Below are 14,297 nucleotides of genomic sequence, written 5' to 3'. Positions count from 1 at the left end.
CTGATTACAGACAGAAGATGAGAAATTGTTTTCCTAACCATAAGCTGTACCATGGTTGTTCATATAGAGGACTTTGCTGCTGAACCAAGAAAAGTTCAGAGAAAAGGAGAAGAGATGAAAAAAAAGATTTTTGACTGGGTCAAAGAGAGTCGATAGCTTCCTCTGCACTGTGATACATTTCCAGGTATATTGGTTGGCCAGTGAGAGACTGTTCTCTACTGCCATCTACTCCTAAGAAGAATAAGAACAAGAATACTCTATATTGACTGGCTGCTGAAAAGAATAAGAAGGAATAGAAAAATGTATTCTCCTCCTATTATGATTTATTGCTGAGAAGAGGAAAAGAGAAGATATTTCTCTTCCTTGCTACACAATATTGCTAAGAGAAGAATCCTTCAAAGTAACAGAAGTGGAGAGATTTCTTGCCACCTTTGGCCTAAAGGTTTTTGCTTTTTCCTAAAAGAGCCTAACATTACTTCAGCTGAAGTTATGATCTTAGCCTGAAGCTGGAAGTGTTTTATACTACAGTTGCTATTAAGTAGTAAGTCCAACTGAGCTAGGAAAAGCTCTGAAACACAGTATCAAAAACATTACTCAAAAGATTGTCTAGTGTGGCTGTGAGGCATTACTCAAGCACAGTGTGGATCAGCTCAGGTTAACAGTGGAAACATATACCTAGCATGCATCATGCTATGCTCTGCTCATTATGGAACTTTTGTAGATGGGTCCTGAAAGAGAAAGAGCAAAACAAAGTGTACTGGTCCAGAGCTGTAAGTTGTCTTGGCCATGTTTGCCCCTGACTGAAGACTTTAGGTACATGCGTATTTTTCCTAACAACATCGTCTGCATTGTAGGTAGAGTATAATTGAGAATGATGGTTAACTATTATTTGACTATTGTGTGTTTCTTTTGTATTTTCAGTAAATGTTTTGGTTAAGATTAATTTAACTGAGGGCAGCTAGGTGGCGCAGTGGATAAAGCACTGGCCCTGGACTCAGGTTCAAATATGACCTCAGAGACTTGACACTTACTAACTGTGTGACCCTGGGCAAGTCACTTAACCCTCAGTGCCCAGCCAGAAAGAAAGAAAGAAAAGAAAAGAAAAGAAAAGAAAAGAAAAGAAAAAAGATTAATTTAACTGAGTATGAGTAGCTAATTTTTAAATGGACAATATAAAGGTGGGATATGGGCTGTAGTGTTAGTGGGGAATAGGGTTACCTCTAGAAACCTGAAAATTAGAATAGAAGCTGGTACTCTTGGCAATCCTCCCAAACTTTTGAAATGGCTTGAGGGGATATAAATGAGATAGCCTTGGCCCAGGGAAAGCAAGAGAGAGAATCTGGTAAGAGTTGGGGGTCAATACCATGCTTAGGTGATATAAAGGTAAGTTGGCAGAACTAGAGTTATTAGAAGACAACAAGAAGAAGTGCATACTCTTCAAAAACTGGGAGATATGAGAGTTGCCTTTCAATATTAGAATGACTTTTATTAGGAAGAGGTATGTGAGATCAATAGCATAGTGTCTAAGTAGTATTTTTTTCTATTTTATTTTGTAGTGATTTTATTTTTCTCCTGAGAAATGCTTTAACTTCACTTCAAAAATTATAGTATGTTGTTTCATCATTATAATTTTCATTCATATAATAACTATTTTTATGATTTATTCTTTTAATCACCTATTGTTTAGTATTTCATTATTAAATGTGAATTTGGGTCTGTGTATTTTTTTGCCTCCCTGAACAGATTAACATTTTTATCGAATGATGGTGTTTAAAGGATAAGTTTATATTTCTGAATTTTCAATTTTATTTGCAATATAATATCTCTGTGCTTTATTACATGACAAATTTTTGTAAAAGTTCCAAGTTGTAATGAGAAATTTGTATACTCTTTACTAGTCCTGACCAAAAAGACACATCATAAATCTTTCCGCTCTAGTTTCTCTAGCAATTTGTCCAATTCATTATTTCATCTTTTGTTTACCTTTCTCTTAGACTTCTTTTGGGGGGGGTGGGCAATGAGGGTTAAGTGAATTGCCCAGGTTCACACAGCTAGTAAGTGTCAAGTGTCTGGGCCGGATTTGAACTCAGGTCCTCCTAAATCCAGGGCTGGTGCTTTATCCACTGTGCCACCTAGCTGCCCTCTCTTAGACTTCTTTTTTTTTTTTTTTTAGCAAGGCAATTGGGGTTTAGTGACTTGCCCAGGGTCACACAGCTAGTAAGTGTCAAGTCTCTGAGGCCTGATTTGAACTCAGGTCCTCCTGAATCCAGGGCCAGTGCTCTATCCACTGCGTCACCTAGCTACCCCTGCTCTCTTAGACTTCTAAAAAACTTAGAGGGACATGAAATCTCCTGCCAGTATGTCTTCTTGTAATACAGTTATTTTTCCTTTATTGATTTAGATATTAATGCTTTGGGAGCACATCAGTTGAATATTGATATTGGTCTCTTGTCTATGATTCTTTTTAGCATAATGCAGTTTTTTCATTTATTCCTTTTTTATGCTGTGAATGGTTTTTTTTGCTTTGCCCGATAATATAATTACTGATCTTGCTTTCTTTTTCTTGGAATTACCTGATTTCTTACTTAATTCCCACCCCCCCCTCCATTTTTATTCTGTATGTCTTTCTTTTAAAATGTGTGTGTATTTCCAGTAAGCAACAGTGTCGGGTTGTTGTTGTTGTTGGTTTTTTTTAGAAAATCTGTAATTTTTTCATTTTTCTAGATTGTTTAATTCAATCACATTTAATATTATGAGAACTAGGTTTATATATTCCTTCTTTTGTCTCTTTTTTTTTTGTTCCAGATCAGGATTTCCCCCCTCTTTCTCTGTAAACAAAATACTTTGTCTCTTAGGTTATTTTAACTTAATTTGCTTTATAGCAACCTTATTCCTCTCAGCTCTCTTCCTCTCATGCCCAAGCCCACTCCTCCTATTTGTTACTCTTTTCTGTAGTTTTGGAGTTTTACCTAACTCATTAGTTCCTTTTTTCTTCTTCCCTTTTTCTAGTTATTTAATACTTCTCCTGCTTTATTTTTCTCTCAGTTAAGTAGTCAAAAGTCAAATCTCCCTTACTTTCTCCTCCCCTTCAACTTAATTAATTTGTTAGTTTAAAAAAATTTTCTCTACCTTTTCCAAAAGGATTTCCCCCTCATTCCTTTCATTATTTATCTTCCCTTTTGGTCTATTTTCTAGACCTTTATTCTTTGATTCATGAATCTTATAACTTAAATCCTTCTTTATTCTTTGTATTCCTCATGGAATTAAATCTTCCATGGTACTTATTTTGGATTGCCTCTTCTAAATAGTTTCTATGTTATTTTCTTGTAGATCTTGCCCTGGATAACCTTTTTTCTGTTTTGCTTTTAGAAATGCCAACTCCTACAGGAGTATTGGAGTTTTTCTATGTCCATGATTGTGCAGTTTATCATTAATCTTTGTCCTACCTAGGGTCATTCCCTGTCCCCCCCCCCCTTCCACTTTGCCTTGAAATATTCCTCCTCATGCTCTTTTGGGTGTTAGTTGGTCCTGGGAGTTCTGATTCCCCTTTTCCTGAGGTGCCTTCTCTTAGCCCCAGATCCTGGTAGATTATACACAATTGTTGATTCCCCACTTCCCTTTATAGAATATCTTTCTCTCCCCCCCCCCCATGAGAGTATTCTCCAGTGGTATCCCCTTACCACCACAGAAACAAGATTTCTTTCTTTCTTTCCCCTTGTTTAACTTCCTTTTTCTCCTTACCCATTCTCCTTTAAGCTCCCTTCTTCCTGAGAGACTAAGGGTGCTATTTTTCCTTCGTTTTTAGTGTTTGATTCGATTAGGGCACATCCTATTTTCCCTTTTTCTTCATCCTCACTCTCTCTTTTTATTTGCCATCCTATTTTGTAATTCTATCTCATAAAAACATTGATTCACCTGGATGTGCAGTGTTGTGAGGTTTAATCTATGGTATTTGGAGCCTATTTCTCTACCATAACTTCTATTTGATTTCTATAATCACCCTTGTCTCTTTGTGTACTTTAAGAAAGAAATCTTTTAAGGGTTTCTCTGTTGTTATTTTGTTGTTGTTCTTGGATGCTGTATTGTTAACTTTCTCATATATCTGTTGTCTAGGCTTTTTGAAAAGTAAATTATTTGTTCAGGTTCTGCTTTTCCTCTAAGAATGCTTCAAATACCTCTTGTTATTGAACACCCATCTTTTTTTTTAAACAGTTAAGTTCAAGTTTGCAGGGTATGTCACCTAGGGCTCTTTTGTTCTTCAGAACACATTATTCTGTTTCATCCTTTGATTTCTGGTGAGTTCAGAATAGTCATCTTATTTAAATTTACTTTCCTTTATTTTTGAAGATCTTTCTTTTGGTTGCTTGCAAAATCTCTTTGTCATTGGCTTGTTAAATTTAATAACTATATGTCTTGGGTTTTGAAGCAGAGTTTTTGTTTGTTTTGTTCTATGTTTTTGTTTTGTTTCTTTTTTCTGAAGGAAGCAATTAAATTCTTTAGTTTAGTGCTCTATTTTCTCTGTTAAGAAGTTCTGGATAGTTTTTATATATCATTTGTTTTATGCATTATAACATTCAAGATTTTTTTTTACTTGTCATGTTCTTTTGGAAGATCTATAATCCTGAAGTTGTCTCTACATCTAACCTATCTTTGAGAGCAATGTTTTGCTTGTACAGATATTATGTTTTCTTTTAATGCTATTGTTTTTGCTTCAAAATTATCCTTTTCTTTATTTTTTTTTCATTTGCAGTTATCCTCTTTTTTGTAGTTTTGTTGGTGAGATTCATCATGGATTGAATGGTTTATATTCTGTCAATTATTTCTGATGCACAGACCACAAGTTATGCTTTCCCAAATTGTATTTCTCTTTTAAACTATTCAGGAACATCCTACTGTTATTCCATGATCTCTTGGGGATTCCTATGGTACTCTGCTTCATCAGATGTTGATTAATTTTCCTTTGTCTTGCAAATTTTATTTAAAGATATCTATAGCCGTTTAGTGGATCTGGAGGCCATATTGCTTTTTGTTATTATTTTAGTCTCCGTCTTTAACTGAGTTTTTAAAAATCTCCTAAGATCTTTGGTAATTTTAGTGTTTTTTTCCGTATTTTCTCCTATTGCTCCCTTTTTGACTCCTTCCCATTTGATATTTTTTTCTCCCTGGAAGTTGCACTTCAAAGCTATTTCAGCCTTCTTGTACACTAAGCAATTCACATTTTACTGCTCTCAGTCTCTGCCTGTAGTATGTCACTTCTGGGGGAATAGAACTGGCCCCAGTTGGAAAATGGGTTCTTTTGTTTAGGCTTGGTAGAGTGCCACGTGTGGGTTCTGCCTCAGTTCTCTCTGTTCCTTAGTTCTCTGGCTGAGTTCTGCTGCATCACAGAACTATTCAGTGTGCTTCTTAAGCAAGCATCTGCTTTTTAGCTTTTTGCAGCACAGTAGGGGATGGGGGCAGGGTGAGGGAGCATAGCTGAGTTCTGTTGCAAGCCAGTGGACTGGCTTGTGCAGCCCTACAGCTGTTGAAGCATGGTGGATGGTGGGAAAAGGGTATTGAAGGGACATGTTAGGAGTTAGGGAATAGCTTTCTCTGCCATTCGTTGAATTGTTATCTTGTTAGAGTTCTTAGTATCCTAGACCAGTGATGTCAAACTTGAATAGAAATAGGGATACACATAAGAATCCTTGTGGGACACATATCATCTTAGAAAGCAACATATTAATGTTGTCCATGTTTTATTGAATTTTCGTTTATTTTGTTAAATATTTCCCAATTATAATTTAATCTGGTCCAGGATACACTCAGGAGTGTTGTGGATTGCATGCAGCCTGCAGATTATGTGTCTGATACCTCCTTCCCAGACGGTAAAGATAGCTGGAGTTGTTTTATCTCTTGTTCATAATTCCTGTTTTGAAGAGGTTTGAAAAAATGACCTCAAATTCAGCAATGATCTCTCAATTGACAAATCTAATGACTTTTCAATTCTTGTTCTTTTTTTTTACCTCTATAACCTTTGACAATATTCATCTACCACCCCTACCTTGATACTTTCTTATCTCTAGGTTTTCTTGGCACTGCTTAATCCTGGTTCTCTTCCTACCTTTCTGACCTCTCAATCTCCTTTTCTGGATCTATGGCCAGACATTCCCACTCACTATGGGTATCCCACAAGTCTCTATTTTGGGCCCTTTTTGCTATTCCTTCCATACTCCATCACTTGGTGAGTTCATCAGCTCCCACAGATTCAATGACCTATGCAGATGATACTCAGAGTTACTAATCTAGTGCTTACTTTTCTCTTCACCTCCAGTCTCACATCTCCAACTGCCTATTAGACATCTCCAATTATATAGCTTATAGACATTTTAAACTCGACACGTCTAAAACAGAGCTCACTATCTTACCCCTCAAAACTTCCTGCCTACCTTCCCTATTAGTGTTGGGTACCACCAACCCTCCAATCAATCATGCTGCTAGCCGATAGAGCAGCCTCAACACTAACTCTTCACCCCAATGTCCAATCTGTTGATTCTACCTTCACAACATCTCTCACATGTGTCTTCTTCTCTGACACTGCTGCCATCCTGGTTCAGCATCTTATCACTTCATGCCTGGATTATTATAATAGCAATATGGTTGGGACTCTCTGGTACAAGTTTCTCCCTACTTTAGTCCATCTTCCACTCAGCTGTCAATAAAGCACAGGTCTGAATGTATCACTCCTCTATTCAGTAAAATGCAGTGGCTTCTAGGGTCACAAATAAAATCCCCTACTATGTGCTGAGGTAGGCACTAGGACATCAGTGACACCCAAATGAAATAATCTCTGATCTCAAGGAACTTATATCTGGGAAAGACAACATGTATACATTTAAATGCATGCAGAACACATATTAAACAAACAATTCCATGCGGAAGTTTTCTTTGTGGGGTAGATGATACTTTTGCATTAACAGATGAAGAATTATGCAAAGGAGGATAACATTTGTACAATTTCTATTTACCGCAACATAAATAATGATTTTCTTAAAAGTTTGCCTAAATTTGAAATCTAGAAAGGAAGCATCCTCAGGAATAAAACAGTCAGTCTTTTGCTCTTCAGAATCACTTACACGAAATATCCATCTTTTATTATTTCACCATATTGCAAAACGAGTTAATCAAAGGCTTCCTAAAAACCCGCCTAACATATTTCTTGTTTTCTTTTTCCTCAGGTACTCTGAGAATCCACTTATCGGCTCTTTCTTCCTATATTCATTTGTATTCAATAAAAAGGGCAGTTGAGCAATCCCATTTCTCAGTAATCCGATGAGAGACAGTCAGAAATAAAATTAGTCACTGTGACTGTCTGGAGGAAAATAAACCCCTTCAAAGCAGACACACTCTTATAACAGAGGACTTAAGTATGAGCTATGCAACCGGCAAAGTTATATGGTTCGCACGTTAATCAGGTAAGACAAAATGAAAACAAGACAAAAGTGAATACCTTTGCAGAGGCATGATTTCACAAGCCATTGCAGTACCAAAGTATACAAGGGATTCATGGAACTGCTTCTTCTGAAACAGATCGGGTGGTCTCTGAATTCTGTCAGTTTCTTCTAAAATGGGTCTTAAGCCCAAGGACTGTGTTGGGACTGCAGCTGGAGGCTGGAGGCTGCAGACCCGTAGCCAAGGGAATCCATGAGCTCCTGAGAAATCGAGCCTACTGCTTCTTGAGGTCCACACACTTCTTCCAGCAGGGCTATGTCTCTTATAATCACTCTGCAGTCCTCTTTGACCTTTTGTTCTGAGGAAGCAGCTGCACCGGACAGCCAATCAGAAGGAGCAGTGGCCGCAGTTCTGCATACTTACCTCCCTCCTCCTACGTAGGGGCTTGCCATCCTGGTAACTCGAAACTTTCTCCCCAGGAGTTCCACAGCCAACCCCGTCAGTCTGGGGAAGGCAACCAATAACTGCTTCAGAAGAAACCCTCCAAACCTCCAAGCATGACAGAGATTGCCAGCAAGAAAACAAGAGAAGGCAGTGCCTCTTCGGGCCAGGCGCTCAGAATCTAAAGGACTGATTGGCAGAAGCTGGTAGCAGTCTGCTTGGAAGACACCAGGCTTTTTCCAAAAGACGCTCTCTTCCACTTCTGCGTGTACAGACTTGTATTTCCTGCAGATGTTTATTTACACTGCAGTAGTTACTAAGTAGGGACATCCCATCTGGCTTGCAGTTTTCACTCCTGGCACTCCTTAAGGGAGCAAATGATGCAAGATACTCCACTAGGCTCCTAGAGAGCAAAAACTACTGTTACTTTCTGTCATTGACAAAAATCTCTTCTTTTTCTTTTCTTCTCTTTCCTTTTCTCCTCTCCTCTCCTCTCCTCTCCTCTCCTCTCCTCTCCTCTCCTCTCCTCTCCTCTCCTCTCCCCTCCCCTCCTCTCCCCTCCCCTCCCCTCCCCTCCCCTCCCCTCCCCTCCCCCTCCCCTCCCCTCCCCTCCCCTCCCCCTCCCCTCCCCTCCCCTCCCCTCCCCTCCCCTCCCCTCCCCTCCCCTCCCCTCCCCTCCCCTCCCCTCCCCTCCTCTCCTCTCCTCTCCTCTCCTCTCCTCTCCTCTCCTCTCCTCTCCTCTCCCTCCCCTCCTCTCCCTTCTCCCCTCTCCTCCCTTCTCCTTCCCTCCCCTTCTCTTCCTTTCCTTTTTTCTTTTCTTTTCAACAGATTCAATAAACGATATTGACTTACACAGCAAACTTCTTTAAAAGTATCCCCCACAGAATATATCAGATCAAACATCACTACTCATATTTTTCTTTTTTAAAAAATGCATACTGTTTATGAAACCGACAGCATATCATTTGACCCTGGGATCCCACTAATAGGACTATATCCTAATGGTATTAAAAGGGAAAGAAAAATGACCTATCGACATAAGAAACTTCATTGTAGCTTTAAGAGTAACAATTAAAACTTCTCACTATAAACAACCTGTAAATTAAACACTTTCAGAGAGGCTAAATAATTGAACTAAATATTACTGTGCCACAAGAAATGATAAAGATGAAGGTTATGTACAAATATGGGGAAAGACAAAGCATTTCAGAATATTGCAATTAGGAGGTCTCAGATGCCTGGTATTCTACCACCTACTTGAAAAACAACCTCACGGTACAAGCAATCGACATGTTTTTAGAATCTCTTTTTACCCCCCCAGAGCAATGAGGGTTAAGTGACTTGCCCAGGGTCACACAGCTAGTAAGTGTCAAATGTCTGAGGCTGGATTTGAACTCAAGTCCTCCTGAATCCAGGGCTAGTGCTTTATCCAGTGTACCACATAGCCACCCAACAATCAACATGTTAAAAACTTGTAGAGAGGCAAAATAATTTAATCAAATATTATTGTGCCACAAGAAATTATAAAGATGAGGGCTTCCTATATAAACAACCTATATATCAAAAACTTCTCATATAATCAACCTATATGTTAAAACCTATATGCCAAAAACTTCCTATATGAACAACACATATATAAAACAACCTATATATTAAAAACTATATAAACAACCTATATATATATATTTTTTGTGGGGGGGGGGCAAGGGGGGTTAAGTGACTTGCCCAGGGTCACACAGCCAGTAAATGTCAAGTGTCTGAGGCCGGATTTGAACTCAGGAACTTCTGAATCCAGGGCCGGTGCCTTATCCACTGTGCCACCTAGCCGCCCCCAACAACCTATATATTAAAAACTTCCCATATAAACAACCTACATGTTAAAAACCTGTTGAAAGGCTAAATAATTTAATTAAATATCACTGTGCCACAAGAAATGATAAAGATGAAGGCTATATACAATATGGGGAAAAGAAAAGAATTTCAGAATATTACAAGTAGAAAGTCTCAGAGGCCTTGTATTCTATCATTTACCTGAAAATAATCTCTCCCATAATGTGATGCAAAATGGAAAAAAGCAGAACAATAACAAGAATAATAGATTTTCAAAGAGGCAGAGAGCATCATAGTAGATAACAGGAAAACTTGACCAGTCCAAAGCAGATAAGGAATTTCTCATTTCCTTGAGGAGAGGAGGCGCCTTCATGGATACTTCCCCAGGCCAAGGAAATAACAAGTCTGTTTTTTTTTAAAAAAAAATTAAAGATCTAGTAAGATATAGAGAAGAAGAGATCAAGAGACACAGAAGTAAATAGGTTATTATTACACACAGAGAGGGGTATCAGGGCACTTTGGATCAAGCACTGGACATGAAGTCAGGAAGCCTTAAGCCACATGTGACTCTGGGTAAGTTACTTAATTTTTCTTAGCCCCAAATTCCTTATCTGCAAAATGGAGATAACAATAATATCTAAATCACAAGGTTGTTGTGGGAAATAGCATGGTATAGTGGATGGGGTACTGGACCTGGAGTCAGAAAAATCTCAGATATATGATATGATGATATTGTAACGATTGGAATGATGCCACCTGCTGGAGAGTGACTGTAGGAAAGCTCCGCCATGAGGAGAAGGCTTCTGAGGGCAAGCCATGCGGTTAGGTCCTTGGCGTCAGGAAGTGATGTTTGCTCGTGGGTGCTGTCTATCAAAGCTGCCAGTCAATTAGCTTGGAGCTGTGTGTGCGCGAGTGGGGTGGATGTTTCCAGCTTCACAGGAGGCGTTGGGTCCTTTTGGTTCCTGACCTCGCCATGGTGGGTGGGATGATGGGGTCTCTTAGAAATAGTTAGATTTTTACCTTTCTCTCTGATCCTAATGCTCTTTAATAAATACTTAAACACTTAAATACTCTTGCTAAAACTTATAATTTATTGGTGACTACTCATTAGATTTTAGATAGTATAGCTAGAATTTTAGCCCCTTACAATATGAATCTCAGATGATATGAATATGAATCAGATATGAATCCTGCCTCAGATATTAACTATCTGTGTGACTCTACACAAGTCATTTTTACTTCAGTCAGTCAGATAGCATTTATTAAATGCCTACTGTGTGCCAGGCACTATAATAGTTTCCTCATCTGAGGAATGAAGAGGTTAGACTTAATTACATTTAAGGTTCCTTCCACCTCTACCTCTATAGCCTCGGGGGCAGCTAGGTTATACAGTGGATAGAGCACTGGCCCTGAAGTTAAGAGGACCTGAGTTCAAATCTTACCTCAGACACTAGCTGTGTGACCCTAGCCAAGTCACTTAACCCCAATGGCCTTAAACATTCAGGCCATCTCTAGTTGTCCTAATCTATATTTTGCCATTGGACCCAGATGGCTCTAGAAGAGAGAGTGAGGTTGGTGACCTTGCATAGCCCTCCCTCACTTATATCCAATTCAGAGGAAGTCATGACATCACCCTGATGTCATGGTCCTCTTAAAAAATGAAGGACAGTAGAGTGGATAAAGCACTGGCCCTGGATTCAGGAGGACCTAAGTTCAAATCTGGCCTCAGATACTGGACACTTACTGTGTGACCCTGGGCAAGTCACTTAACCCGCATTGCCCCATCAAAAAAAATAAATTAAAAAAACCAGTATTTTGAGAGGGGCCGCTAGGTGGCACAGTGGATAAAGCACCAGATCTGGATTCAGGAGGACCTGAGTTCAAATCTGGCCTCAGATACCGGACACTTACTAACTGTGTGACCCTGGGCAAATCATTTAACCCTCATTGCCCTGCAAAAAAAAAAAAAAAAGAATAAAGGACAAACAACAACAACCCCTATGGTCCTAGAATTATCAGCACTTTGCAACTTTTAAAGAATTATATACATATTCTCTCTTATTTTATTAATTTTAAAAAAGTTTATATAGAAATTGAACACGAAGGATAAAAAGTTTAGAATTTACATTTTGTATTTGATTTTATTTTTCATTCCATTTTGATATTATTAAGTTTATTATAATATTATTCTAAAATGCTTGCTAAAAGAATTTTTTGTCTTTCTATTAATTACTGGATATTTCCATTTCCCATTTTATTTTGATGTCTCATTAAAATTAAGCACAGGGCACATGTGAGAAAAGCATTTTGTAAAACCCTAAAATGCTACAGAACCATGAGTAATAACCACAATGGGCCAATGCTGGAACTAGACCGAGGATTACCTAATTCCTAATTGATTCATAATCTTTTCACAGAATTATAATACCTCCTCCAAATTCAATTTAACACAGAAAACATTAAGTGATTTATTCACTGTGTGAAGCCTCCTGGTTTATTAAAGCTAATCAGATGACTTGGCTTTATATCCCATCTTTGCCACTTATTCCCTATACAACTTTGGCAAGACATTTAACCATTATGGGCCCCTCAGTTTCCTCATTGTAATATGAAAACATTAGATAATAGTACTGTACCAAAGAGTCTCCTAAAATGAAAATCCTGTGATGCTGAGTCTTCAAAGCAATTTGTAATAAGCTAATATTAGTCTAAATCATAATTATAAGTAATTAGTAAGGTTGAAGTGATAGAGATCATAGTTAGTGATCTTTGAACTAAATGTATACACAGCACTACTTCTTTCTTGGATATATCGATATATCTATTTATGGCCCAGATAGTTGGCACAGAACCTGTTTTACACATTCAAAGCAAGACACAAGACAAAAAAATTATGATAGCCTGTGTTTTCAGCCTCCCTAGAACCTCAGCTAGATGTGAAAAGATTTTTAAAAGAAATATCATTTGGATAGGTTAAAACTGGTGTATGGTCTAACTATTGTTTCTGTAGAATACCCACTGACTTTGCCAAAAGGTTTATTCTGATTAAGAGAGCAATTTACTGTATGCAGAAAGTGGATAGAAGGGCTAGATCGCCCCTCCTTCACAAACTGCTAAACTGAAATTAATTTCAATCCAGGTCTTTCTAAGTACAAACCTATCTATAAGCTCACGTAGCCTCCACATATAGCCTTTATTACTAAAAGTCCTTTTCAATGAGCAGGTGTGAATTCCCTCACTTGAAAAGGCCTTATTCCCAAAGGTTTACCTGGAGTGGTTGTCTCCATAAGACGTAAAGCTGTGCTAGTCCCTACTATGAAGAATCAAGAAGAGAAGACTCAAGGTGGAAATGATACTCATCTTCAAATATAATAAGGGCTTCTACGTGGACGATAGAATCATCCACAAATATCAACATCCTAATAGGCAAAGGATAAAAATGATAATTATATACGAGTGATCATTTCTATTACATAAATTTTAAAACTATATATTCAGTTTAACAAAGTAGTAAAAAAAATTGCCATATTTGTGTCCCCTTCTAAAATTATTTTTGTTTACTTTTGTGTTTCAAAATTTTTATTGATGCTTTGTATATTTTTAATGTTCCTTTTAGGTCCCAAGAACTAATTTCCCTTCCAATAGAAGATCTCTCTTGCAATAAAAATCAGTACACTGACCATGTACAAAACTGTACAACTCATTCTACACCTCTGGTCCATCACCAATAAGACCTATTTTTCTTTTCCATAGAAGGCAAAACCAAGAATTAATGGATGGAAGTTGAATATAGAGAGACCTAGGTTACTATAAGAAAGAACTATATATAAGAATGGAGGGAAGGGAACAAGCATTTATCAAGTGCCTACTATGTTCCAGGTGCTGTGCTAAGCATTTTACAACCACTCTGAGAAGTAGGTGCTATTATTATCCCCTATTTTACAACTGAAGAAATTGAGGCAGAGGTTGTGACTTGCCCAGGGTTTTACATAGCTAGTAAGAGTCTAAGGTTGGAGTTGAACTAAGGTCTTCCTGACTTCAGGTCTAGCAATCTATCCATTGTGCCACCCAGTTTTCAAGAATTAAAAGTAGCCAAAGTATATTGACTGCCTTGGGAAGAGGATTACTCCTCAAAGGAGGAGGAATATTATGATTCTCTCCCTGGGCACCCTCCTACTTGAACAAAAAACAAACAAATATCACAAGTATGCATAGTGGAGCAAAATAAATCCCCACATTTCTCATATCTAAATATATATGTCTCATTTTGATATCCCTTCTTCTGACAGGAAGTGGATGGCATGATTCAACTTCAGTTCTGGTTTATCACTGCATTAATCTGAGTTCAGAAATCCTTCAAAGTTGTTTTTCTCTCTAATGTCATAGTCTAAAGAGTTCCTCCAGTTCTGCTCACTTCATTCAGCAACAGATTATAAAGTCTCCCCCTCAACCAGAGATTTTCTAGTCAAGGATGAATTACTACCTATTGTCAAGTAAGTTCTAAAGAAGCTGCCTGGATCATATGACCCCCAGGTCTCTTCCTATTTTGAAATTCTGTGATTGTGTGACCTTAGAAATCTTCCAAGCAAGATTGGCTA

The 14,297-nt window shown here is 38.1% G+C and overlaps 1 protein-coding gene across 1 annotated transcript in view; it reads right to left on the bottom strand.

Moving 5' to 3' along the window:
• FAM13A (family with sequence similarity 13 member A) overlaps positions 1-7,740 on the bottom strand; it is a 121,504-nt gene extending 113,764 nt beyond the window's left edge. Inside the window, exon 1 of the mRNA XM_043970634.1 lies at positions 7,487-7,740. Within this exon, the coding sequence (XP_043826569.1) occupies positions 7,487-7,515 (29 nt within the window). The 5' untranslated portion in view covers positions 7,516-7,740. The remainder of the gene's footprint in view (positions 1-7,486) is intronic.
• Between the last annotated feature and the right edge of the window lie 6,557 nt (positions 7,741-14,297).

The sequence above is a fragment of the Dromiciops gliroides genome, chromosome 6, assembly GCF_019393635.1.
Source record: "Dromiciops gliroides isolate mDroGli1 chromosome 6, mDroGli1.pri, whole genome shotgun sequence".
Lineage (NCBI taxonomy): Eukaryota > Metazoa > Chordata > Mammalia > Microbiotheria > Microbiotheriidae > Dromiciops > Dromiciops gliroides.
This window is presented reverse-complemented; position numbering and strand designations above follow the sequence as displayed.